The 24,757-nt window shown below is 46.3% G+C and overlaps 4 protein-coding genes across 10 annotated transcripts in view; 2 read left to right on the forward strand and 2 right to left on the reverse strand.

Moving 5' to 3' along the window:
• Positions 1 to 1,041: 1,041 nt before the first annotated feature.
• On the reverse strand, positions 1,042 to 9,561 carry cep126 (centrosomal protein 126). Of its 3 annotated transcripts, none has more exons than XM_085916843.1 (9): positions 9,489 to 9,561; positions 9,314 to 9,417; positions 4,217 to 4,932; positions 3,861 to 4,097; positions 3,465 to 3,633; positions 1,890 to 3,024; positions 1,662 to 1,780; positions 1,516 to 1,588; positions 1,042 to 1,451 (listed from the first exon to the last, which is right to left on the reverse strand). In XM_085916843.1, exons 3-9 carry the CDS (start codon positions 4,315 to 4,317, stop codon positions 1,243 to 1,245), a joined length of 2,043 nt encoding a protein of 680 aa, XP_085772969.1. In that variant the 5' UTR covers positions 4,318 to 4,932; positions 9,314 to 9,417; positions 9,489 to 9,561; the 3' UTR covers positions 1,042 to 1,242. The 3 variants fall into 3 exon arrangements, with proteins under 3 accessions (XP_085772969.1, XP_085772970.1, XP_085772971.1); XM_085916844.1 differs by having other exon boundaries at positions 4,217 to 4,326; positions 4,833 to 4,932; positions 9,314 to 9,522; XM_085916845.1 differs by having other exon boundaries at positions 1,516 to 1,573; positions 9,314 to 9,523.
• On the forward strand, positions 6,063 to 10,523 carry trpc6b (transient receptor potential cation channel, subfamily C, member 6b). Of its 2 annotated transcripts, XM_085916848.1 has the most exons (11): positions 6,063 to 6,794; positions 6,866 to 7,030; positions 7,121 to 7,285; positions 7,354 to 7,570; positions 7,634 to 7,861; positions 7,977 to 8,241; positions 8,325 to 8,520; positions 8,613 to 8,822; positions 8,898 to 8,954; positions 9,385 to 9,460; positions 9,531 to 10,523. In XM_085916848.1, the coding sequence occupies exons 1-11, from the start codon at positions 6,063 to 6,065 to the stop codon at positions 9,650 to 9,652; spliced, it is 2,433 nt and encodes an 810-aa protein (XP_085772974.1). In that variant the 3' UTR covers positions 9,653 to 10,523. The 2 variants fall into 2 exon arrangements, with proteins under 2 accessions (XP_085772974.1, XP_085772973.1); XM_085916847.1 differs by having other exon boundaries at positions 9,385 to 10,523.
• A 224-nt stretch (positions 10,524 to 10,747) lies between these two features.
• pgr (progesterone receptor) lies at positions 10,748 to 15,340 on the forward strand. Its single transcript, XM_085916846.1, has 8 exons — positions 10,748 to 11,546; positions 11,960 to 12,069; positions 12,761 to 12,877; positions 12,956 to 13,261; positions 13,439 to 13,583; positions 13,807 to 13,937; positions 14,007 to 14,164; positions 14,235 to 15,340. Exons 1-8 carry the CDS (start codon positions 10,786 to 10,788, stop codon positions 14,388 to 14,390), a joined length of 1,884 nt encoding a protein of 627 aa, XP_085772972.1. The 5' UTR covers positions 10,748 to 10,785; the 3' UTR covers positions 14,391 to 15,340.
• Positions 14,665 to 24,757, reverse strand: part of arhgap42b (Rho GTPase activating protein 42b) — a 28,739-nt gene continuing 18,646 nt past the window's right edge. The window contains exons 6-25 of one of the 4 annotated variants that reach the window (XM_085916839.1): positions 24,635 to 24,745; positions 23,876 to 23,980; positions 23,300 to 23,429; positions 23,122 to 23,222; positions 22,665 to 22,774; positions 22,135 to 22,191; positions 21,349 to 21,427; positions 21,171 to 21,210; positions 20,873 to 20,935; positions 20,731 to 20,805; positions 20,537 to 20,621; positions 20,412 to 20,470; positions 20,161 to 20,266; positions 19,910 to 20,069; positions 19,692 to 19,842; positions 19,190 to 19,540; positions 18,936 to 19,098; positions 17,449 to 17,490; positions 17,272 to 17,351; positions 14,665 to 16,282 (exon numbers count right to left, since the gene is read on the reverse strand). In XM_085916839.1, the coding sequence (XP_085772965.1) occupies positions 16,194 to 16,282; positions 17,272 to 17,351; positions 17,449 to 17,490; positions 18,936 to 19,098; positions 19,190 to 19,540; positions 19,692 to 19,842; positions 19,910 to 20,069; positions 20,161 to 20,266; positions 20,412 to 20,470; positions 20,537 to 20,621; positions 20,731 to 20,805; positions 20,873 to 20,935; positions 21,171 to 21,210; positions 21,349 to 21,427; positions 22,135 to 22,191; positions 22,665 to 22,774; positions 23,122 to 23,222; positions 23,300 to 23,429; positions 23,876 to 23,980; positions 24,635 to 24,745 (2,157 nt within the window). In that variant the 3' untranslated portion in view covers positions 14,665 to 16,193. Of the gene's footprint in view, positions 16,283 to 17,271; positions 17,352 to 17,448; positions 17,491 to 18,935; positions 19,099 to 19,189; positions 19,551 to 19,689; positions 19,843 to 19,909; positions 20,070 to 20,160; positions 20,267 to 20,411; positions 20,471 to 20,536; positions 20,622 to 20,730; positions 20,806 to 20,872; positions 20,936 to 21,170; positions 21,211 to 21,348; positions 21,428 to 22,134; positions 22,192 to 22,664; positions 22,775 to 23,121; positions 23,223 to 23,299; positions 23,430 to 23,875; positions 23,981 to 24,634; positions 24,746 to 24,757 lie in introns of all 4 variants that reach the window. The other 3 variants (XM_085916838.1, XM_085916842.1, XM_085916841.1) reach the window with 3 other exon arrangements.

The raw sequence follows: 24,757 nt of genomic DNA on the forward strand, positions 1-24,757 counted from the left end.
CAGTCGGCAGCCATGCGAGTGGACCACCCACTTGGAGGTGGTCTCATGTTTGGTCAACATCTTTTCAGGCATCTGTCAGACTCCTCCATTAAAATGTGTGTGCTGTCTTCCAATATCCTCTTATGTCTTCAAACTGTATTACTGGCAATCAATCTATGGGTCACTTGTGTTACACTCGCCTGTTGTGATTGTATTATGGGATGGATCGTGTTACAGCACAAAAGAGAGATCGGGTGCCCCCTAGAGTTTGACATGTGTAACTGCAAGCTGTTTCATGAGGTTCAAAAAAAGGTAAATGAATGTTGTCCCCACTGGCTTTTTTTTTTTTTTTTCCAGTATAAAAGTGCCTGACAATCTGATTTTTGTGTTGGCTCTGCTAAGGAGAAACAAGTTGCGCAATGCCGCTATGAAGTCTATTTAATAGCAGCCTTAAGTTGAACTTAAATCTCCAAGTTAGCCAGGAAGCTTTACCTTCTCAACAAGTATTTTCAAATGGACTGTGACAAAACGCTGGAGATTAGGGCCCTGCCGCCGCCGCCGCGCAAGCTGCAACTTGCAACCCAGTGGAAACGTCTTCCCTTATTTTCCGTCTATCTTTCTTGGGTGTTGTCCCGGCCGAGGGCTTAAATGTCATGAAAGCACACCACCTCCTGTCAGCCATCAAAAAAAAGGGGCAACAAATGAGCCATTACGGGCTACTGAATCACCAGCCATGTGGTTTTTGGATGGGATTTTAGGGCATGCACACGCATGTGCTGAGCACTTTTTATTTTTAGAGTCATACGGAGAAGAGCCGTTGACACGTTGAGGTGGGCTTCCTCCACGTTGACTTTTTTTGGAGCAAGTATGAGCAGGCTGACAAAAGGGCAAAATCAGACATGTTGGGAGGAGGAGCGAGGTAACCCCAAGTCAAGCCGGAACCCCCACCCCCACCCACCTCTCATTTTAGGATCATTTCAAACACTTCAAGAGTTGCATCAGAAATACTTTTGTTCATGTTATTTAGCTAGAGGGAGCTTTTTTTTTTTTTATTTATTGAGTCAACAGTAAGTTTGAGCTTGTTACAAATATTACTTTTGATTGTACTATGTACATTAAAGATAAAAATAATTTTCCATTGTTCCACAAAAAAAAAAAACGCTGACTATGCAGACTTGAAATTGAAATCAGGCTCTCGAGCCTGTTTTTGTCCTTTGATAAGGCACGTTTGGTTAGATGTTAAATGCTACGGCTGGACTGGGGTCATTGCAAGCCACCTTTGCGGTACAGCTGGCAGTTGAGTCGGTTCAGGGATTGAAAGATTCTCTGCTCTTCCATGGAGATGGACGTCGGCGCCGGGTGTCGGCGCTGGTACTGCTGCTGGTGCGGCTGCGAGGCGATTTTGTGTGCTTTGTTGTGGTTGTCGTAGGTGTACAGGTCGCTGAGGCGGCGTTGACTGCCGCTTTTGACGCCTGCGACAAAAAACGGCGTCAGTGATTTGCCGCTTTGGACCGTGACTATTTGCTGACGACCCACCTTTGTTTGGTTGATCCGTGTAGTGGCCTTTGGGAGAAAATCCGACTGGATTTGTAGCCTGGAGATTTGTAATCTGGATTGTTTACATCTTGGTCAATTAAAGATTCTATTCTAAAATGAAGTTGAAAAAAAAAAAAAAAACTTACCTTAAAGAATTCAGGTTTCTTATTGGTTGACCCAGAAGGTCGTCGATTCTGATCCGCAGCGGATTTGTTTGTGGCCCTGCCACCCGTGAAAGCCTGACATCGGGGGGTCGCGGCTTTGTCTTGAGAAAAAAAAGAAACAAAAATTCTATGTATAAATGTTTTGACCAAACTAAATAGTATTTTTTTTTTTAAATCAACTTTGGAAGAGGTTTAGGATTGCAGGTGTACCTAATGATGTGTCCGGTTGTTGTCCCGCAGTGCTGACAAAGGCGTTGCGGACATCCTGGCACAGCTGATAGATCTCATCATCGGTGGGGGTGCGGTCCAATACTTTTCCCCCCGATAACACCCTCCGCCCTCGACCCGACGTGGGCGGCTGACTGAAAGCGGGCGAGCCTTTCCAGTTGCTGTCAGGCGTAGGGCGGGCAATTGCGGGCGGCGGGCGAGCGTTGATGGCGGAACTGTCGCCCGTCATAAGTCGCTGCGTGTCTTTGTGCGGAGCCTCCTCAGGAGACGGAAGAAGGAGCTGATGGCCGGCGCGGGTTTGCTCGCTGCTGTACGAGCCCCTGACGGGGCCCCCGTGCTTCGTGGTGGTCTGCAACTCCCCCCTGATCCTAGCCACCGGGACCGGGGATTGGGCGACGAAGCCCGAGGGAAGCAGAGCCGTCCCGACTCTCGCCGAATAGTCCCCGCGAGGGACGTGCGAGCCCATGGCGTCGGCGTTGACTTGAACCCCGACGTCTGCCCACTTCTGCGAGTGGCCGTCTCTGGGCCGCGTCCCATCGGGTTCGCCCGCCTCTTCGTCCAGCCAGCGCAGCTTCTTGGAGGAGTTCTTGGAGTCGGCGGCCTTGGACCTGGCTTTGGCCACTTCGATGCTGTCGCACACCAAAAACTGGACAGGTTTGACGGCGTTGATGTGAGCCCGCGGAGATTCTGCCGGCGTTTCTCCGGGAGCAGTTTTAAGGATGCCTTTGGTGAACTGGACTCTGCAGGCCGGGGGCGAGGACGCCACGGACCCGCTGGATTCGTGACTCAGTTGGCACTTTGGGCTTCCCGTATTGATGTGCTTCCACATGGCGAAGTCGGCTGAGAACTTGTTGAGGTTATTGACAGAGGCGCAGGTTTCCTTCTGGGTGGGCAGGTTGTAGTTGAGGTCGGCGGGGAGCCTGTGGATGTGCGGCTTCACGGCCACCAAAGTGGGCCCGGGCACCGACAGCAGATGACGCATGTCGTTGGCGCACTTGAGGTCTTGGACGGGCTTTTCAGAGTAGTGCAGGACGACGCTCTTGCTGGGTTCCTCATTCTCCAAGCTGTCCTGACTGCACACGCTGTCAGTTTTGGAGCAGCAGGACATGTTGTCGTCCTGAAATGGGAAGGGGGGGGGGGGGCGCTGATGTGATAATTAACACTTTGAGCGCTGTTGACGTGAAATGCCGTCAACGGCATCAATGAAAATTGTCATCAGCTACGGTTTATATGGAATGGGAAAATCATTGGTCGGCTCTGGTTTGATTAAGAAGCTGGATGGATGGATGGATGGATGGATGGATGGATGGATGGATGGATGGATGGATGGATGGATGGATGGATGGATGGATGGATGGATGGATGGATGGAATGTACTTGCACTAACCTAAAAGAGGCTACATTACTTCCAGCTGCCAACAGATGGCGACATTTATTCACTCTACTGAAGAAACTTTTTGAAAAGAAATAAAACAAAACAAAAAAAGTCTAAAATCTGATTGGTCAATTTGAGGAGGCCATTTTCAGGTTGGAGATGCCAATAAGCGTGCAATGTACCTGTCCGCTATGGTCCAGTTGCTTCTTTGGAAGTTCCTGCCACTTGCGGGCATAAGTGCTGGGCTCCTGACGTCCCACGTACGCCTGCACGGTGGCGGGAGTTTGGTGATGGGGCGATTCTGACAAGGCAGCAGCAGGGGGTCTGGAAGTTGGGGCGTTGCTTGTTTGACTTAAGACAAATACAAACATTTCAAAACATTTCATATTAAACCAAAAATAATACTACTACCAAAAACGTTTTCTACAATTTTCTGTTTTCTTTTGTTTTTTTTGCCAAACACGTGTTTAAAATTTTTTTATCTCCTCAAAGAAATATTGTTTTCCTAATGTTTTGAATATAATTTGACCGGCAAAATAACAAGGAGGTTACCAATTTTTCTGTATTCTGTACGATACCTTTGGATGGCGGATGCCTGCTTGGGGCCTCGGATTTGACTGAGGGCATCTTCCAAATTTGGACAGTCCTTTCCCAAGCCGAGTCGTTCGCATTGGGCCGGCCTCTGAGAGGGAGGCACGTAAGACCTCTGGAAGTGCTCAGTGACGGCATGAATCTTCTGGCGGCGTTGCTGCAGGACTTCTTCACGCCGCTGTTGCTCCTGCAGCACCCACAGCCGTTGTTTCTCCCTCAGATCCCTGACGCGGAAAAACGCAGACTTTTAATTTGATACTGTTGCAGAGGAAATGTATATTTTTTTTGTTGATTATGGTTGATGTGGTTGGGCAAGTGTTGAATTTTCCTTGCGTGATCATACCTGCGTCTGCGGTTGGTCTCCTGCACACATCTGCGAGCTCGCTCTCTGTTGAACTTCTGCTCCTCAACCAGAGCTGCTCTCTCCTGCTGGAGGCTCGACATCACTCATCTCTGTGTGGGGACAACAAGCCTTTTTTTTTTTTTTTTTTTTTTTCTCGGTCATTTGGGAGCAAAAATAATGTTGATGCTGCTGCTGCTCCTGAATCACATCAATGTTAGCTTTGCCATGTTAGCTTTGTAATAGTTGACGTGACGTCATATAATTGCTTTAAAAAACCCGTTCCAGTTGTGCTTTTTTTTTTCTTCCATGTATACCTGCATCCTTGCTGCAGAGCCATGACGTTTATGATGTCACAGTGATGTCAAATGTGTGTTTGCACTGTTGAATGTCGATGACAAAATAAGTGAGGTAAACATTAGATAAAATGGTGGCGGGCTAACACGTCAAGTTTAGCTCAGTTTGCTAACAATTCGCAAATGATACTACTTGTTTAAAAAAACGCCCACTAAAAAGTTGTGTCACACTGATCAATATGGCGTCAGTGTTGTGGATTACTGTCTCTGGTGACTTGTGTTTAACTTCTTCAAGTACTTTAGTGAAGAAATGGAGCACTTACCTGGATGTTTATGAACGGTGCAGCCATCATGAAACGACTCAAGACGCACTTCCTTGGCAACGGTTGCTGTGCGTGTACCGACATTGTCCAGCAGAGGCCGCTAAATACGCAGGAAATTCATATCTTCAATATACGTACTATAAACTTGCATAATGCACGAGAAGAAAAAAATACATAGGGCAAACGTTCATAATACCATGTCCCCATAGCTTTTTAAAAAATATATATTAATACAAAATATGAATGCTTTTAAATCCAGTTTAAAATATGTGCCCCCTGCGGTGCCCTCCCAATGGTGACCTCACACAAAACAGTGCGATGACCACAACCTTTTTGGTCACTTAAGCAGGCGGCGGCCCAACAACAGGCTGACAGGATAGAGACAAGCTTCATTACGTTATCGTATATTACATTACCGTGATGAGACTGGTGGATGGAAAGTGACAGACGGATCAGACTTTCTTTGAGGTGAGTGAAAAAAGGATGAGTATTATGTCATTTTTTTTATATGTTCACCAAGATGGGTTGAAGGCTTTTGATTTGATTAACTGCTCGTAGAAAATGAAATTAAAACTAGTGTATGTCCTAAAAAAAAAAAACATGATTTGGCTTCATGTTAACCTTGCTTCGTTTTTACAACCACCATAATACACAAATGTGTAAATCAATTGCTTTCCGTGACTATCTTTGTTTGCGGCTTTACCTAATTATGTGACCTGTGACTGCACATCCGCTCGTGTCAATTGTGCGCAAGCTAATCCTTTCCAACAATGCGTACAATTGGATGAAAGGGAAAGTCTTGCTCAGTCATTGTAAGTAGCAATTAGCGGGTGCTGCACTCAATGAAATGACTGAAAAGACAAACAGATTTTCTTAGTTTGGTGGCTGATTTATTGTTAAAGCCCATATGCCGATCTGGAGGGACTCTCACATGTAAACACGTCAGGTGTAGTCTATAAAAAGCTTGGCGACATGCTGCTGGTGTCCTTCCCCGGCTTCGGCCTCCTTCCAGGTCCAGCTTGAGGGTGTCAAGGAGGGCAGATGACGAGTCTGTGGGTGGTATCCTTCGTGGGGGGGGGGGAGTAATAACTCAGCTCTGCAGAGTTGTCACTTCCTTGAAGCTCTCTGCGGGACTTGGTCAAAATAAATTAACCTTCACATGACTACAGAGAAAATTGGTGCAATATAAAATGTCCGCCACACCCCAAGCAATGGCTCCCCTGTGTTCAGATGACGGCGCAACTCTCAGGGTCGGCCACGTGGAAGGCCGCCCCCCTCTTCCGCGACCATCCCGGCTCCGGCCTCTCCCTGACCGAGGAAGCCTTCTTAGAGGCTGTCGTGCACGGCAACGTTTCCGAAGTCAGGCGCTTGGTGGACGAGCTGCCGGACATCAACGTCAGCGGCGTCCATTTCACGGGCCAGAACGCTTTGCAGCTGGCCGTGGCCAATGAGCATTTGGAGATCACCAAGTTACTCCTGGAGAGGAAAGAGCTGACCGGGACTGGCGACGCGTTGCTTTCAGCCATCCGTAAAGGTTACGTACGTATCGTGGAGGCCATCTTGAGCCGGCGAGACTTTGCCGACGTTCAGAGGTTGTCCTCTAGCTCCAGTCAGGCGGACGTAGGTGAAGACCTCTTTGCCGACGATGAGAACTGCGGTCTTTTCTCCAGCGACATCACGGCCATCGTTCTGGCCTCGCAGTGCCACGACTACGAGATCGTGCACTTGCTTCTCGCCAGGGGGGCTCGCATCCAGCGCCCCCACGACTACTTCTGCTGTTGCGGCGCCTGCAGCCGGCAGCGGGCCGCCGACTCCTTCAGACACTCGCAGTCCCGCATCGACGCCTACAAAGGTCTCGCCAGTCCGGCCTATCTGTCTCTCTCCAACGAAGACCCCGTGATGGCGGCGCTGGAGCTGAGCCACGAGTTGGCGGTCTTAGCCAGCACCGAGATGGAGTTCAAGGTGAAGATACCATTTTTACGATGATTGATTCATGATGATTAAGACCCGCATCTTTCATCCTGTTGCGTCAGAACGACTACAAGAAACTGTCCGTGCAGTGCAAAGACTTCACGGTGGGCTTCTTGGACTTGTGCCAGAACACTGAGGAAGTGGCGGCCATCTTGCACGGTGACTCGCTGGAGACTGGGCAAAAGCTGGCCAGGTTAAAACTTGCAATCAAGTATGACGTTAAGAAAGTGAGTGAGTGAGTGAGTGACAAAATAAAAGCAGTCTTGATATATTCTTTATCCTCTGTAGTGAGTCTTAACTCTGAGCCTGTTTGTCAGTTTGTGGCCCATCCCAACTGCCAGCAACAGCTGCTCTCCATCTGGTATCAGAACGTTTCTGGACTCCGTCGACAGACTATGGCAGTTAAAGTTCTCCTGGTCTTCGGGATCACAGTTAGCTTGCCCCTTCTAGCTCTCGTGTCCTGGATTGCGCCATCTAGCAAGGTCGGCCATCAGAGGATACGTCATGTCTCCTATGATCTAAAATGATCTTGTTTCCCTCACTCCATCAGCTCGGGAAGCTGATGTGTGGTCCGTTTCTGAAGTTTGTGGCCCACGCCGCCTCCTTTGTCATCTTCTTGTGCCTCCTGGTTCTGAACGCGGCCGACCGTTTCAACGGTCCGACGCTTCTGGCCAACATGACGACCCACCGTCCACCCTCGCAGCTCTTCCGCATGAAGACCACGCCTTTCACCTGGATTGAGATTCTCATCGTGTCCTGGGTGCTAGGTTCGATCTTCGAACGCTTAGGAGCGGCGTCTCCTAGTTGACGTTTTTATTCTCCGTCCACAGGAAAAATTTGGAAAGAATGCAATGACATTTGGTCGCAGGACATCAGGGAATATATCGCGGAACCGTGGAACTTTCTGGACTTCAACATTTTGGCCATCTTCAATGGCTCGTTCATCGCGCGGCTGATGGCGTGCTGGCACGTGTATGCCGCTCAACACTATGTGGACACGAACAACGCTAATCTGTCCAACGTCTCTCTGCCCTCGGACATTCAGTATTTTCAGCTCGGTAAGTCACAGAGCAGAGTTTCAGACTTTTGTGGACTTTTTATGGTCCTTTGAGGAGCAAATGAATTCCTTTGAGATTGCTAGCATGACTGCGCTGTCGCGTTCCTCACTTCCAGCCCGAGTCAAGTGGCTTCCGTCAGATCCGCAGCTCATTTCCGAGGGCCTGTACGCCGTGGCGGTCGTGCTGAGCTTCTGCCGCATCGCCTACGTGCTGCCGGCCAACGAGAGCTTCGGCCCGTTGCAGATCTCGCTGGGCAGGACGGTGAAGGACATCTTCAAGTTCCTGGTGATTTTCATCACCGTCTTTGTGGCCTTCATGATGGGGATGTTCAACTTGTACTCGTACTACCTCGGGGCCAAACACAACGAAGCGTTCACCACGTGCGTTGCGGTTCTCTTCTGATTCTTTTTCGTCATAAACTAGCAAAGTATCGATACGTTCTTTCTGCCGTTCCTCATCATAGGCTGGAGGAAAGCTTCAAAACGCTCTTCTGGGCCATCTTCGGCCTGTCGGAAGTGAAGTCGGTCGTGATCGACATCGACCACAAGTTCATCGAGAACATCGGCTACATCCTGTACGGCGTCTACAACGTCATCATGGTGATCGTCTTGCTCAACATGCTCATCGCCATGTTCAATAGTTCCTTTCAGGAGATTGAGGTGCGCTTTTCTACTTTCACTGGCTTCCTTTCGCATTCCAAAAAGTTTGATGATGACTCCAGATTGAAATCATAATTTTGTGTCTTGTTCAGGGTGACTCTGACGTTGAGTGGAAGTTCGCCCGAGCCAAATTGTGGTTTTCGTACTTTGAGCCAGGCGGTTCGCTGCCCGTCCCCTTCAACCTGCTCCCGAGTCTCGGCCCGGTTGCTTCGCTTTTGCGAAAACTCAAAGGATGTCTTTTGGATGTAGCTCCAGAGAAAGTCAGAGATAATATGCAGCGTGACGAAATGGAACAAAACAAAGTAGGGAACAGCGTCAATCATTTTGCAAAGTTGGCTGCGTCTGCCTCATGTTTCTACTTATGTTTTGGCTCTTAGTTAAGTCAACAAGAAGACTCCAGAGTGGACGCGTCTGCTTGTCCAACACGTTATCAAGTAAACAATATCTTACTTTCCTGCCTGTCTACTTCGACCACCAACTGCGCTCCACCACTTGTGAAATAAAAATAAAATGCAATATAGCTCGCTAGCTAGCTATCTTGCTAGCTACCCATCTATCTAGTTTTGTAGTTTTTGAAGTTTTTTAAGGTCAACATTACCAATCTCAAATAACTATTTCCAATAAAACATTGTAAAATTAAATATACCAAGATGTGTGTTTACAACAATATTTTTTTTCTCCCAACACTCCTACTATACTAATACTCCTAATCTTGTGTATTAAACAGTCTTACAAGAGGATTACTGTACATTAGGGTCCTGTTCAATTCTTCATTTGATTGAAGTGATTTTACCTCGAGCACGGTGACATACTGGATCTGAATCAGCCTGTCATTATACAATGACCTCTATTTCCATTTTCCAGAAGATCATGAGCCGCCTCGTCAAGAGACACATCCTGAAAGCGCAGCGGGACAAAGAAAATGACGAAGTGAATGAAGGTGATTGGAGCACAACGCACACTCACACCGTGTTCTCAGCATCTCGTTTGTCAAACATCTTGTCCCGTAGGCGAACTGAAAGCCATCAAGCGGGACATCTCCAGCCTTCGCTTCGAGTTGCTGGCCATGGGCAAGCGGGAAGTGAAGACCCTGGCTCAGCTCGTCAGGCAGCTGAATGAAGTGACACAATGAGTCGCAAGCATCCTTTTACTCAATCATTCAAAGTGAAACAATCAAAAGTCAAGCCTGAATTGAGCCCCAAAAAAATCGCAACGTTGTGTCAATGCCAGAGTTAACCGCAAGGTGGCACTGCCGGGCTCTCAAACTTTCGCCCAATGACCTCTGGTGTGGTTTTCCCAATCATACAGGAGGTTCAAATCAAGGATAGTGACGATTGCTAACTTGACATTGGGGAAAATCTGGGCCGCCGCATATGAGCGACACGTCACGCTGATACAAACGTGACAGTGTTATCCTATAGTCATAATGTAGGCCACATAAAGACAAGTAACACACAAGCATACATATACAACTGATAGCGACGTGATTATGACGCAAGAGATAGGGCCAAGGCCTACGTGAGTAAAAAAAAAAAAAAAAAAAGCATCACTGTACTCGGCAAACCAACATGAGGAAAAATCTGGTTTTCATATTTAGCAAAGTCTCATTATCATTGTTTTTGATGGACTAGTTCAGGGAGCCAGATTATTTTCAACAGTATCATACAAAATGGGGTGATACCATATTTCGTATACATCAATTTAGCCGTGAAGTCATCCAAATGGAATTTTCTCATGAGATACGTTTAACTCTCCTGTTGTTTTTAAAGTTTGGATTTTTCCAAATATATTTCTTGTGGAGCAACTAAGTGATTCTGAATTCAGTGAATTCAATGTTCAAACTGTGCATAAAGTTATTTTTTGTGTGTGATGTGAACCTTTTATCTATCCAGTGTATTTCATTTAAGTACAGTTCAGTTGTGTTCAACTTTTGAAGACTATACATTTGTTTTCAGAATTATTTTAATTGATGTGGAATGCATTTAAAGTGAATTATTAAACTATTCAAGTGCCGTTTCTATGTTTCTGTTTTTTAATATTTAAGCGCAGTGTATCTAACAGTGGCTTACAATATGTATTTATATATATATTTTTTTATACATGTTCTTCTGCGATTTTTTTTTTTTTTTTGTAGGGCCTACTTGGCCCTCCTTTTCGTCACCCTCGTCGTGGATTTTGGAAGAGGAGGGGCTGTGATCGCAGGAACTCCGCACTCTGCGTTCTGCTTGGAGGCGCGCGCGAGTGTCTCCTTTTACGCACTCCAAAATGGAGAAAGTCCACGGGAGGATACTTGGTGACATCATCGACTTCAACGACATGAAGCTTCCCCCCGACGGTTACGCGGCCGCCGCCGTTCCGCCGAGCCAGGGCGACGCTTCGGTGTTCAGAGACTGCGCTAACCTGTTGGACGCTCCGCCAGATGAGCAGGAGCAACCACCGCCGCCGCCGCCGCAGCAGCAGCAGGGGGAGACTCCGTACGAGCGTGGAAATGACTTTTTAAAGTGGGAGCACTTCGTCCAGGTTGGCTCCAACGTGTCGTCTAAGTTCATCAAGGACGAGCAAGAAGCGTCCGTCATCATGGAGACGCCGTGTCCAGCCTTTCACGCGCTGGACGGATGCGCCCAAGACGGCCGCAAGCAGCCCCACTTTGGCTTCGAAGAGCCGGAGTGCACGCGTTTTGCCCCGGAGGGTCCCCGGCCGGCGCAAGAAGCTTCGCCCAACTTCCTGGTGCACATGAACCCGGCGGAGCAGATGGGCCAGCAGGGCCAGACGAAGTCCGACCCGCGCGGAGGCTTCGCCCGGAAGGGCGCAGCGCTCCACTTGGATGGCAGCGCGCCCTCGCCGGCTCACCTGGCCGTGTACAAGAGCGAGGTGGGCCGCTGGCAGGTGCCCGCCGTGGGGCCCGGGGAGCCGCAGTTCTGGTGCCAATCGGCCGGGGTGACGGAGGACCCAATGTTCGGCTACAATGGGATGCACAGCCAGGCCCTGGCCCAGCGGAACCATACGCCTTTTAATGCCTTTGCCAGGTACATTTGAACCGCCACACTCCAGGCCACAGGTTTAAAAATGTTTGAGGGATTGACCAGGAAAAATGATTATTATGAACTGACTTTTTGATTTGACTTGGAGACAAAAAAAATTGAGCTAAACTAACCATAATGGACTGCACTTAAATATTTCGACACCCAAAATAGAATTGCAGTTGCTATGCCTTGGCAACATTGCTTAGTTTAATAATGCCAGCAGTCGATGTGAAATGCTTTACACAGGCCAACAAATTAGCATCAGTGTTATCAATAATTCCTATTTGAACACAAATGGTGCAGTAGCACATGTTGAAAGGCAATATATAAGAATACTCAGACATGTATTCTTTATCCTCTGTGGGGAACTAATAAGTAGTTGTTACTGTCTAAGGAGTGTTTTCTTTTTTCCACAGCATGCCCCCTCAGAGGTCTTGCGTGATCTGTGGCGACGAGGCCTCCGGGTGCCATTACGGAGTTCTAACCTGCGGCAGCTGCAAGGTCTTTTTTAAAAGAGCAGTGGAAGGTGAGGATCAAGTAAAATCTCCACCTAAACCAACTACTTTAGATAAGAAATTTGTTTCTGCTTCATTTATGTCAATCAATTCAACACAATTACTTAATCATGGCCCTTTTGTACTTTTTGAATGAATTGTTTAAGATTTGCTCCAAGTCTCAGCCTGATGCGTTGAAGAAAAAAAAAAAAAAAAAACACAGGAAAGGATTGGGCATTTGAAAATAAATGAGTGAACGAGTGAATCAATCATTGATCAGAATTTTATACTGCCAAATATTAAAATTGTCATGTTGGTCCAGTTAGTCTTTAACTTAAGGGCTTGGAACGCAGACAGGCAGACAAGTTTGAAAAAAACAAAACTATGGCCGTGGCCCACCGCCCTCCCCTCAAATAAAAAAAAGCATCCTCTAACCTTCTTTGGTAATTGCCCGAGATGGTTGGCGACGCTATCTGGATTTGTTTTGCTTGTTATCGCACAACGGCGGATACACGAGAGCCACCGTGTCTCACCCTGGCCGTGTCACTTCGTCCTGACAGCCTTGCCACTATCTCATGTTCTCCTTCAGAGCTTTTCACGGAACACTAAGGAGCCCTTGAACACGTATTTTTTTTTTCTTCCCCCTACACTCCCTTCCTTGCATTTTAGATGATTTTAAATGATGTTTTTTTTTGTTGTTGTTGGTGACCTCTGGTTTTAAAGGTCATCACAGCTATCTGTGCGCCGGGCGCAATGACTGCATTGTGGACAAGATTCGGAGAAAAAATTGCCCGGCCTGTCGCCTGCGGAAGTGCTATCAAGCGGGAATGATGCTTGGAGGTAATTGCCGTATCATCAATGAGACCCAAAACAATTGAAGTTGAAAATGCAAACCTTTTGCTCCGCCCCCCCCCTCAGGTAGGAAGTTGAAGCGTTTCGGAGCCCTCAAGGCGCTGGGCTTGTCGCACTCGGTTATGTTCCCGCCGCATCTGTCCGTGTCGGGCGACAGCCAGTCCCTGAGCGCCATGGCGGGCGTGCCGGGTATCCAGGAGATTCAGTTCTCCCAGCACATCATGGCCATCTTGGAGAACATCGAACCCGAGGTGGTGTTTTCGGGCTACGAAGGCGCGCAAGCCGACGTCTCGCACGCGCTGCTCAATAGCCTGAACAATCTGTGCGAGAAGCAGCTGCTGTGGATCGTTAAGTGGTCCAAGTCTTTGCCAGGTAACCTTTCTGCAGACGCCAAATCACAGATTTGCTCCGAGTCTTAGCCTGACGCACTGAGGAAAAAAAAAAAGAAAAATGATGAAAAGCAGGATTAAATGATGAATTCAATTTTGGCCATGACAAAAATATAATCAAAGAAAAATGATGCTACCATGTGTGATTTTCTTTGCTAAGGTTTTCGTAATCTTCACATCAGCGACCAGATGACGCTCATCCAGTACTCGTGGATGAACCTGATGGTGTTTTCGCTCGGCTGGCGCTCCTTTCAAAACGTCACCAGGGAATATATATACTTTGCGCCTGACCTCGTTTTAAGTCTGTGAGTACGAGATGAATGAAGAGATGAATTTTGTTTTGTTCTAAGATTGTGCTTTCAAAAGTTTGACTGACATATTTCCTTTCTCCAAAATGTCATCGTCCGCTTGCCATTAGGTAGGTCAATTCGTACCTGCGAGAAAAGCAAATCATTTGAAGTAATGGCCATTCAAAAAGCGCCTATATTTGTTTTGTTTTTTTACTGCACGCCCCATCCTCCTCCTCAGGGAACAAATGAGAAGATCTCCCATTTACGACTTGTGCCTGGCCATCCAGTTCATCCCGCAGGAGTTTGCCAACCTCCAAGTGACTCGCGAGGAGTTCCTCTGCATGAAGGCCATCATCTTGCTCAACACGGGTAAAAAATAAAAAAAAATAAAAACTGCAAATCTTCATGAATGAGTGCCAAGTGTCCTTGTTCTCTCAGTGCCTCTGGAGGGTCTAAAAAGTCAGGGGGCCTTCGAGGAGATGCGTCAGAATTACATCCGCGAGCTGACCAAGGCCATCCACGGGAAGGAGAAGGGCGTGGTGGCCAGCTCGCAGCGTTTCTACCACCTCACCAAGCTCATGGACGCCATGCACGAAGTACGCCGGCCAAAAACCGCCGCCGTGGCGCCACGAAAAAAAAAAATCTAACCTTCTGCCCCCTCGACAGATAGTGAAGAAGGTCAACCTGTTCTGCCTGAGCACTTTCATCCAGGCCGACGCCATGAAGGTGGAGTTTCCCGAGATGATGACCGAGGTGATCGCCTCGCAGCTGCCCAAGGTCCTGGCGGGCATGGTGAGGCCGCTGCTCTTCCACCCCAAGTGACCACGTGTTGACTGGACTCCTTCTCGCTTCTTCTTTTTTTTTTTTTTGCCAAAGCTGCCTTGAGCGCCCCCTTCTGCCTTTTTACGCTTTACTGTGCGGGATTAATCAAAACAACCAATCAATAAATCGACACTCAAAAAGATCAACCGACCGAATTTGAACTAATGGTGTCAAACACGAGGGCTGGGGGCCAGATCTGTTCCGCTGCGTCGTTGTAAGTGGCCCATGAAATATAACACAATAGCCAAAATTAACCCTTGTAGCTCAGCCTTCATAAATCATTGTGTTTATTTATAAAAGGTGTAAATGCAGCGTGCAGACAGCAGTTGCTTGCAGAGGAAACAACCTCCCCACGTGTGGAAATGTTACACAATGCGGGACATGGTTCAAATTTCCGTAACGCTTTTCACTTTTAGGGAGTTTTCTCCTCATTCTTCCCACGTCACTCAAAAGCAGCCAAGGCCACCTGACATTCCTGAAATATAGTTTCGGTCCCTCCCCTCCTTCCCGGTACAGTACAGTCACGTTTCAGTTGGATAACCGAAGGGAATTCTTTTTTTTTTTAAAGCCCTTGAAATGTGTGCACACGTTTAGATTACAACAATAATATTAAAAGTAAAAAATGCTGGTACACCCGTGTACCACAAACACATTGTATGCTGAAGTCATCCCGCCCAGCAATCATGTTCTTTGATAACACAAACAAAAAAAAAATGACAGGTTCTCAAACTGGGGTCCTTGAGTCGGAGGATAAGGATGATGTGGTATCATGAATATATAGTTTGCTTACGTAGAGCTGTGGGTATCAAAGTGCAAGCGCCCTCTAGTGGTACGCAAAGGAATGACTGAATTAAATGGCCAGGCTACATAATGTTTCTGTCACCTAAGTATATGGGTGGTTCTCAGAAAGTGTGGTCCAGGAGTGTGACATCAGAGCCCAAAAATAAACCTCTTCAAAAAAAGGTCAAATTTTCCTTCAATATGTCCTGAATATGTTTGACCGGAACACATTCTAAGAATCACCCAGAAATATTGAGTCTTTTAAGCTTGTTTGTTTATTGGCTAGCATTTATTTACTTATGTGTATTTCAATTGAATCATGATGTAAAGTTTTCATTTGACTATATTTAAGTGCAGTGTTCAGTTGTGATATGTGTGCTATGTTTATTATTTTTTTGGGCGTTTCCTCTGGACCCCAAAAGTTTGAGAACACATGCTTTACAGGATATGATCATTTCTATGATTTACAAACACAGTGAAGTGACAACAAAAAAGTCTACGGCCAGTGTAATGACCGCAGTCATTTAAGGTGCAAAAGGTGGTGGAAGAATTTGATGCCCCGACATGAAATTAGCCAAGCAGAGCTCTACAAATGAGCCTCAGGAATTCAACATGGGAACTGACCTACAGATATTTTCCCATGGTTATCACATTTGAATTATGTACACGAGACAGATGGGCGACGTGAAATTTCGTAACGGCCCGCGAGTGGATCGTGACGGGAACACTTCGCCGACTTGCGAGAGCCCGCTTCTTTTGCCGATGTTTGTTTTTACATAAAAAATAATTACAAATTACTGAAGGTAATATTTCAGGCCAATAAAATGAGTCAAGTGGTTCTCGTGTGTCATTGGAGGTCGTGAAAACATGTTGCGAAAAGAGGTCTTATGAAAAACACATTTGAAGAAGATTGTTTTCCAAATCCAAAAGAAAAAGAGGTATATTTGTCATGTGGGAGCGACGTTTAACAGTAGTGAGCTTTTCCATGGATACCATGGGGGAGACAAAAAATAAAATAAAAAATTAAAGATAGACGACGTAGTTTTCTGGTATCAAACCCGTTTTTCCCTGGTAGCTTGCTTGCAGCCATCCCGGTTCGACGGACGGGTACACTGTCGCAGATGAAAAAAACACAAATGACAATGTGGGTCAGCGTGCTCTTTTACAAAAGCAGGATCGACTTACATAACACACACACAAAGCAAAGCAAATCCATGGTGATTTACAAAAACAAACAAGAATTGAAAGCAGGATCATGATAATGAAAGATCATTATTTGTTACACACATCGAGGACAGAATGTTGGAAAATATATCGCTAACTATGCTAGCGGTTAGCGCTCTACTTTTGTGACGAGCACAAATGTTTCGGGTCATTTGAAATATTTCCCCCAAAAAATCTGCAATTTAATTTCCCATGGAAAATTGACTGGAGCTTTTCCACCGCAGTTTTGAGCTCTCTGAAAATGATGAACCGCTGCGAACGCCTTCTGCTAAATGGCAAGCTGGCTTTTTTTTCGTGTCTCTGGATGCAGGCTCTGCAGAACCAGAGAAGTGCAGCGGTGGGGGGGTTAACAGGCCCGGGTGCCTTCCATCACTAGGTTACTGTGACCTGCCTCCCCGCTGCTCGCGAGCCAAGCGGCCTCGTCACGGAAAGGCAATAAAAGCAGAAAAAAAAAAAAAAAGGCGCTGTTTGTATTTTAGCGGCGCTCACACTGAAAGCTGGGATGAAGCCAAATGGCTTCAAATGAGCTGGCGCAAAGTAGATAAGCAATCATTATTTCCTGTACTTTTTTCAGGTAGCTGTACTTGAGTACTTATTTTTCTTGTGACTTTGACTCCCTACTTTGGAAATTGGATATCTGTACTTAGAACTCCCCCAGCTCATTCCTTTTTCAATCTCCATGGCAACACAAAAATTCTCTCATCGAAAGAAAAAAACAAACAAACAAACAAACGTTTTTTGTTTTTAAAGTGGCTACAATTAGCTTAGTTAGCATCGTTTGGTAGTCCAAGCATAACGTATACTGAGATGCCCCAATCGATAATTCATTCCACAACCTTATTTGTTTTGCTATTGATTTTAAATTGGTAGCGCTCACCATTGGAGAAGTGCGCCCCCTGGGGGAAGCTGAGCTCATGACTGTGTTCGGCTTCGCAGGAGTAGACGGCTTGGGCATCCCTGTCGGAAGCACACAAATTATGGAAAGCATTTATTCCATATTCAGGCTCTTGGCTTTGGTGATTTGGACGTTGACGTGTTTGAGAATGTCGCTTACCTCCCGAGCTGCTGTTCAAAAAGCTGCGCTCTGGCAGCCACCCTGTGAAAGAAACAAGAAGAGCAATAGCTGCTTCAACTCTTTCCAAACCCGACAAACAAAAGTACAGAACTGATAGCAAATACTAAAAAGTAACTATTCTTTCCCCCATAACACAAATATTCCACAACATAACAACTTTATTTCTATTACCGTATTTTCCAGACTATAAGGCGCACCTAAAAACCTAAAATTTTCTCAAAAACCGACAGTGCGCCTTATCGTCCGGTGCGCCTTATATATGGACCAAATTCCTAAATTTAAACTGGCCCGAAGCATTGTGTCATGAAATCAATCACAAGTGGCCCACTGAAGACTATGAATCATCAATCAAAGAGACTATGGATCATTATTTTGTGATTAATAAGTAATTTGTTGTGTCTGAAGTTGAAATAAAAAAGATAAAATGGAGAATGATTTGATTTGGATTAAAAATCTGACATGATGCATTAATGGTGTGCCTTATAGTCCTTATATAAGGAGAACATTTTAAAATAGCCCATTCATTAGAGGTGCGCCTTATAGTCCGGTGCGCCTTATAGTCCGGAAAATACGGTATTTCTTAACGTATCACTTTAAATTAAAACACACACGCTGGCTTTTCACCAGCAGCATTCTTGATTGTTTTGGACCCTTAGTGAAAGTCAGAACGACACAATACGGGACGTTTCCTTCTTTCCTTCCCTTCTGGGATTTTTTTTTTTTTTTAAGTGAGGAGATTACGAGGGCGCACTTGACTCCCGTGAGCCATCGTGACCTGGGAGTCAAGGTAACGTGGAGCTGTGAGAGTGACAAGATGAGTCAAGAGGCCATTTAAGTGCTTTCACGCACATACAGTAGATGCGTACACAAAAAAAAACACACAAATGATTGTAATGCTAGTTCATTTCTGACTGTCAGATATTTTTTGCTTATTCCTGATTGTAACCAGTTTTTGTGCAGACAAATGAGGAGGAGGCGGGCATTCTGCTGCTGGGTCACATTAACCCTGAGAATTAAGAGCAGCTCTCCCACCACAGAGGAGATGACATAAATCATCTCAGCGCTCGCACACGGGCCAAGAAGGTGACCAGGCGGCAAAAAGGCGTCTGACCCCATTGCCCTTATTAATTTGCGAAACACGCTAAATCAGTCATAAAATGTGAGCGAGAACGGAGAGAAACACACAGACACTTACCGGACGTATTTATGAGGGCAGTCATTAAGCCCCGCCAAATATGTTTACCATCAGGCCAAATATCCTTAAATGTCCTTCTTGCATTGTTTTGACGAGCATAAAATTCCAATCGCCTGAAGTCGATTGTGCTCCGCTGTAAAACTTGACAGTAGGTTGTACTTGCCAAATAGTGAGCCAAGACTTTATTTCAAAGAGTTATAAGTCATCCGACAAGGTTTGTTATGAACGACGATTGAAATACGGCGGGAATTAATGCGGCGGGAGTACTTACGCCGAGCCTGGTCTTTGGTATCCGTTGCTGGCCGAGGCTGCGGCGCCTCGGCGCCGGATCACGAGTTTGGGCGGGAGGTCCGGAGGGTCCGCCGATGGCTTCAAGTGATCGATGAGATCCAGCGTGGAGAGATTTTGGGCGGATTTGGAGTAGCTCCTTTGACCTTGAGGGAGAACAAAGCAAGTTTTTGCCACAATTGCCTGCAACATAGGTGAGAATATCCACAGAATAATGGACGGGCGGTTCTGGATCACCTTCAGACACACGTAGTGACTTGAGAGAGGTTGCAGCTGTGAGATCGGGCGGTCCGGGTCCAGGGTGTCGTCGGTGGGGGGCCTTTCTGGGGGCCACGCCGGTGACGGACGGCGCGCTGAGGGCGTCCTCCGACTCCACGTCCGTCGGGCCGGCCTCCTCCCTGGAACTGGACTCGGTGCTCCGGGGCCCGCTGGAGCGCAAGGACGCGGCGTCAGGGAGGATCGCGCTCGAGGTTTTGACGCAGGACAAGGTCTCGGTCTTGGGGGGGCCGTTGTGCTCCGACGAGTGCGAGGACAGAGACTCGGTGCTGCCCGTGGGGGTGCTGCCCGGACTGCTGCTGCAGGCGTCGCCTATGCAGGGACCAGAGGGGAGGCACAACAGGCCCACATTAAAATCGAGCCTTGATTTATAGTCTAAAAGTGAGCATACAATTGGAACAGAAGCGGTCGAAGAACAGATCCCTGTGGGACGCCACAAAGCACAAACAGTCTTGGTACTCACTTTCTGCGTCAGCCAGGCACAGGGTGGGAGTGTAGAGGCTGCGAGGCTTCCGGGGGCCACTCGACATACAAATAGCTCTGCTTCGGCGGGAACCGGGCCGGCACTGAGGCTCCGGAAGTGGCACGTTGGGATCCGGAGGCTGAAGGAAGATCTAGAAATTGCAGAATCATTATTTGACTGGATCTTTTTGTTCTTGAGGAAATTTGACTGTGTCACACCTTGTTAAAATTCTCAATCAGAATTTCCATCACAATATTTTGGAACTTGATGTTCATCATGGCGGCCACGGTCTCCTCTTGCGAGCGCATTAGCGTGGGCCCGAAGATCACGCCCAGGTTGGATACGGTCATCATGTTGGACTGGCTTTGCGTGGACACACTGAGGGGAAGAGGGAACATAACATGTATGACGATGGCACACCTGATAATCAATTGACTATATTTACTATGAGACGAGAGCGGAATCATACGTGACGAGATGTTTGATGAGCATCTCCAGCATTTCCTTGTTTCTCTCAGGGAGCTTATGGACCAAAGAATGGATAGCGCACACTCTGTAGTTCTGGTCGTCCGATTCTGAGATGGAAAAGTTGCAAATTATAAATGGCTCATATAGCAAACAGCAAGAGCAGCAGGTTTACTGGAGTAGATTTTTTTTTAATCCTTCAATGAACTGCAAATTGGGCTCATTTTGGCCCAACGTTTATTTTCATGAACTTACTGGCAGCCATGATGAATTCTTTATGCAGCTTGAAGGTCATTAGCGGCTCCGACAGACACCTGGAGACAATAAAGAAATAAATACAGAAATAAATTCAAATAAAATATCAATAAATAAATGCTGACCTGAGGTAATTCTTCAAGCCGCTGGTGATGGTCTTGTTGTCCCACGTCTCGGGATCCAGGTCCATGTCTGCGGGCGCCTTGGATGCTTGGAGTTGACATGAATGATTTTTGGAAACTTTTCGACATTGAGGCAGATGTGCAAACCGCCGCCAAAATACTGCGTGAGGACAAAACGGCCTCCCATCCTTACTTACAAAAAACGGTGGCCATCAGCCTCTGCACTTTGGAGTTGACGCCTCCGATCCTGTACAGCCCCATGGTGTTGATGCCTGCGTGAAGAGCCACAGCGTCAAGTTATCTTCTGGATGATTTGTCGTGGCTATGAACACTCCTCACCTCTGCTCTCCACCAGCTCGATGCATTTCCTCACAAAGTTAAAGCCGGCCTCGTTAAGGAACGCTGGATGACGACATTAAGAGCGGTGAGGGGGACGTTCATTTGCATCAATCCATATCTCAGAAAGTAACTTGTGGCCATTTCATTAGGTACATTCTCGTCATTAAAAAAACCTATATCAATGATTCCAAGACAATAATGCCTCAAGTGTGCCTCATCTTGGTTACCTTATTATTATAATTAATATTATAGACTATTGGCAGAAAAATATGTGATCATCTCACTAACGCAAACTTACTCTCCTCCTTCTTGCTCAGGATGGCAGGCAGGTTGTAAATCTAGACAATGAAGAAGAAAAAAAAATCAAGGCAAAACATTTGAGCTGGTTTCAGCAGGTTGTAATTTCTAGATGAAGCCACACGAGGGCGCCATTCGCACAAGCTCAGAGCCGTATTTGGTGCAGCAGGACTCCTTACCGGCTCCTTGCCGTCCATGGCTTCCAACCAAAGCCTCCTGTTGGACTCGGACAGCGCCTGCAGTGTCATAACACCGTGCCTGGAAAAGAAAATGCTGGCTTCAGAATAATGTCACGGCCTTTGTTTGAAGTTGCTGTTGTCGATTCACACTCCACGCTTGATTGATGAAAAGCTGCACAGTGCCAGCCAGATTCACCACAACGCACCCAGCATGCATCTGCTTCTTATCACCTCACCTTTTTATCACACAAAAAGCGTCGCTCAATTAAAAAAAAAATTATTACAATGAAGCCCAGCTGCATTTTTTTTAAGAAGTCTATTTGAGAGAATCTGGATTTATTTTCTATATAGTTTTCTCATAAATACAACCATATTCTTCCAAGATGACAAGCCTTTTTCTTATTAAAAAAAAAAAATACAACCTTATTCTCCTACCATTACGACTTTTACCTCTCGAGAAAAATACAGCTTTCTCCGATACCATTAAAAAAAAAAAAAAAATTATATAGGCTGACCTTTTTCCTCTCTCTGCAGACTTCCCTTCAAAAATGTTTCCCCCTTCAACTGGTTTCCTGCAGTAGTTTTAATTTTCAGTGTGACCCGATCATTCAAAGTAGAAATTGGAAGGTTTGATTCTCATGAGGAGAACAATCAGCAGGCAGCAGAGGCACAATTTGACCCAGCAAAAAAAAAAAAGTAGCATAAAAGAAGGCGTGAATCACATGGAAGCGGCGCACACACACACACGCGCCCATGTGCACAAGCGACGAGGGTCCCTTCACGTACCGGACTTTATAGAACAACCGAAGCGGCCTGAAAAGAGTTCCGCGGCAGACGCCGTTTCTACGTGGACATGGAGACAGAAGAAGTAGAAATAAAAAGGACTGGGAATGAGGTTACAGTAATTCCCCTTGCAGATTTACAAATTTGTTGAAAAACTCAACTATTCGCAGTTTTTACCTGCTTAAATGGCAGTAAGGAAGACATTTTATTTTCATTTATACGTATTGTAAAATGACGGCTGTAAACTGTTTTGGATGAAACTGGATGATAAATTTCCAGCTCAAGAATAGTGGGGGGGGGGGGGGGGGGGGGGTACTGCTTATGCAACAAAGTGGAGTTCATGCCAGACTCAAAAGGAGATGAAAACATGGAAGCCTTCCAGGATGTTAATGGAAGCCGAACACCGTCGGTGGGTTGGCGTGGAGGCCCGCTGCCGGGATACGTTTGGGGTTAATGGACTTTGATGGAACGCAAAACATCTCACATGCACTTTGATCAAGCTTTTCTTCATAAAATGGTTGTCAGTTACCTACCGTTCCATCACCTCAATGTCGAAGCAGAAGCGCTTGTCGATGGAGTTGGTTTTCCTCCGGATGCACGATTTGAGCTTGAACATCTCGGACTGGTTGAGCACCAGACCGTTCTAAAAGATAAATGCTAGAAAACTCACCCAAACAATTCCATTTTAAAAGGTACAATGCTAGTCAACAAAGACCAAACCAAAACACTACATTAAGCTAAACTCTTAAACTAAGATCAAACTAAGTGGATTAACAAATTTGTCTAAAACGAAAACTAAGACAACTAAGTAGGACAAGTAAGCCAACTAAGATGAAAATAATCAGTGGAAATAAGACTCTAAGGAGAACAAAACTATAACTGAAATGTAAAACCAAGCTAGCAATCTTAGAATTTGCAAGCTAGCTAAGCTAAGCAAAGACCAAACAAACAAGATGATGCTAGCTAAAATGGTGAGGGTAAACGAGCTACCTGTTTATTGGCCAATTTAGTGTCGCTATTGCTAATGTTGAAAGTTTTGCTGCCCTTCTCATACGTGCAGTAGTGCCTCGTCCAAGCGCTACCCAGAGGACCTATGACAAAATCACAAATACGAGGTGATCATTGCAAATTGCTGACATTGTACGTTTCCGCAATGACCTTTACTTACGTTTCTCTTGCACATACAAGAAGCCCTCCATGCTCCAGCGGCCCGGAGCTTTGTAGTCTTGCTCGGCGGACCTGATTCTCTTCATCAGCTTCTCCACTTCCTGCTTGGTACTCACAAAGTTGTTGCGCGTCTGCGTGGGGAGAGAGGAACACGTTTGCCGCTAGCTTGCGCTCCCTCAGTAGCCGACAAAAATGTATTCGTCCGATTTCCGGCTGCCCCGCGGCTGCTGTCAGACGTAGCTTGCTCGTCTTTGACTCTTAACCTTTCTTTATTTTTTTTTAATTAAGGGCAGGATTAAAGTGGACATTATGGAAAAATGACTTTTTTTTTTTAATTGCTTGCTCAGGGCAGATTACGACAGTTAAAATAAAAAAAAAGTCAGAATGCAGTGAAAATAAATCTTGGCTTTTTTTTTTTTTTTTTTTTTTAAATTGGTCTCTATAAATATATCAAAAATATGAGCTATAAAATCCAGCGCATGTCTCCTTTGGAAGAAGCAAGAACAACAGCAGCAGCAGCAGCAGAGAAGCCTGCCGAGCACACGGGGCGGGGGGTGAGATCCGGGTCAGCACTTACGTTCTGGAGGTTGAACTGGAGCTGCTGCTTGTACGGCTCAAATTCGTGCGCCAGCTCGTATCCCTCGTGGTAGAACGTAAACAAGCCCTGCAGGAAGGCCAGCAGCTGTGGACGAGCCAGCGGCGCACACACACACACACACACGGAAAGTGCATTCACACACACAAACAAGTTGAAGTGCACGGAAAAGTTGCAGATGAAGTTCACCATGGTGCTCGCAACTTCTCCATGCTTGAGGAACGTTATGTTATGTCAATGGTGTTCAAAATCACATAATCAATTTGTAACACTGATTCATCCATTGATTTTGTTTGTTAAAAAAAATATATATGGGATGATGACCTTGAAAAAAAATAAAATCATCAAATCCCCGCCACACCGACACGGATTTGATTTTCGGTCTGAGCTTGGCTCTATCAAAGAGTCATCTGCGGAGAGAGTCATCATGGGGCCGCAAGGTTGCGAGTCCCGTCGCGGTGACCCCCGGGGCCAAAAGATTTACATTTCAGGTAGGGGAGGGACATCTTGCTTTGCAGTGGAAAGAAATACTTGACTTTCAAGTCACGTCTCCCATGCGTACGAGGGCGAGAGATTCATATTAGCTGTCAGCTTCTCCGATGGAGATGTTGGGAACGACCGCACAGGTTGTTCTGGGACGTCACAAAATTAGGAACACCTATCTCATAAGATCTGAGCTGGATTCCCCCCCCCCCCCAAAAAAAAAAGCTCACGCATGCTCTAAAAATAAATTCAACTTACTGGCTCCACAAACTCAAACTTCTTCTTTTCTTGCACTTCCTGTATTTTGAAGATGTACTCGAGGGATGCGTCGTTGAACAGTTGCCTCTCTTTGTCAATCTGCGTGTCGGCCTGCCAACCAGA

Source organism: Syngnathus leptorhynchus, chromosome 7, assembly GCF_054491065.1.
Source record: "Syngnathus leptorhynchus isolate UIUO chromosome 7, UIUO_Slep, whole genome shotgun sequence".
NCBI classification, from domain to species: Eukaryota; Metazoa; Chordata; class Actinopteri; order Syngnathiformes; family Syngnathidae; genus Syngnathus; species Syngnathus leptorhynchus.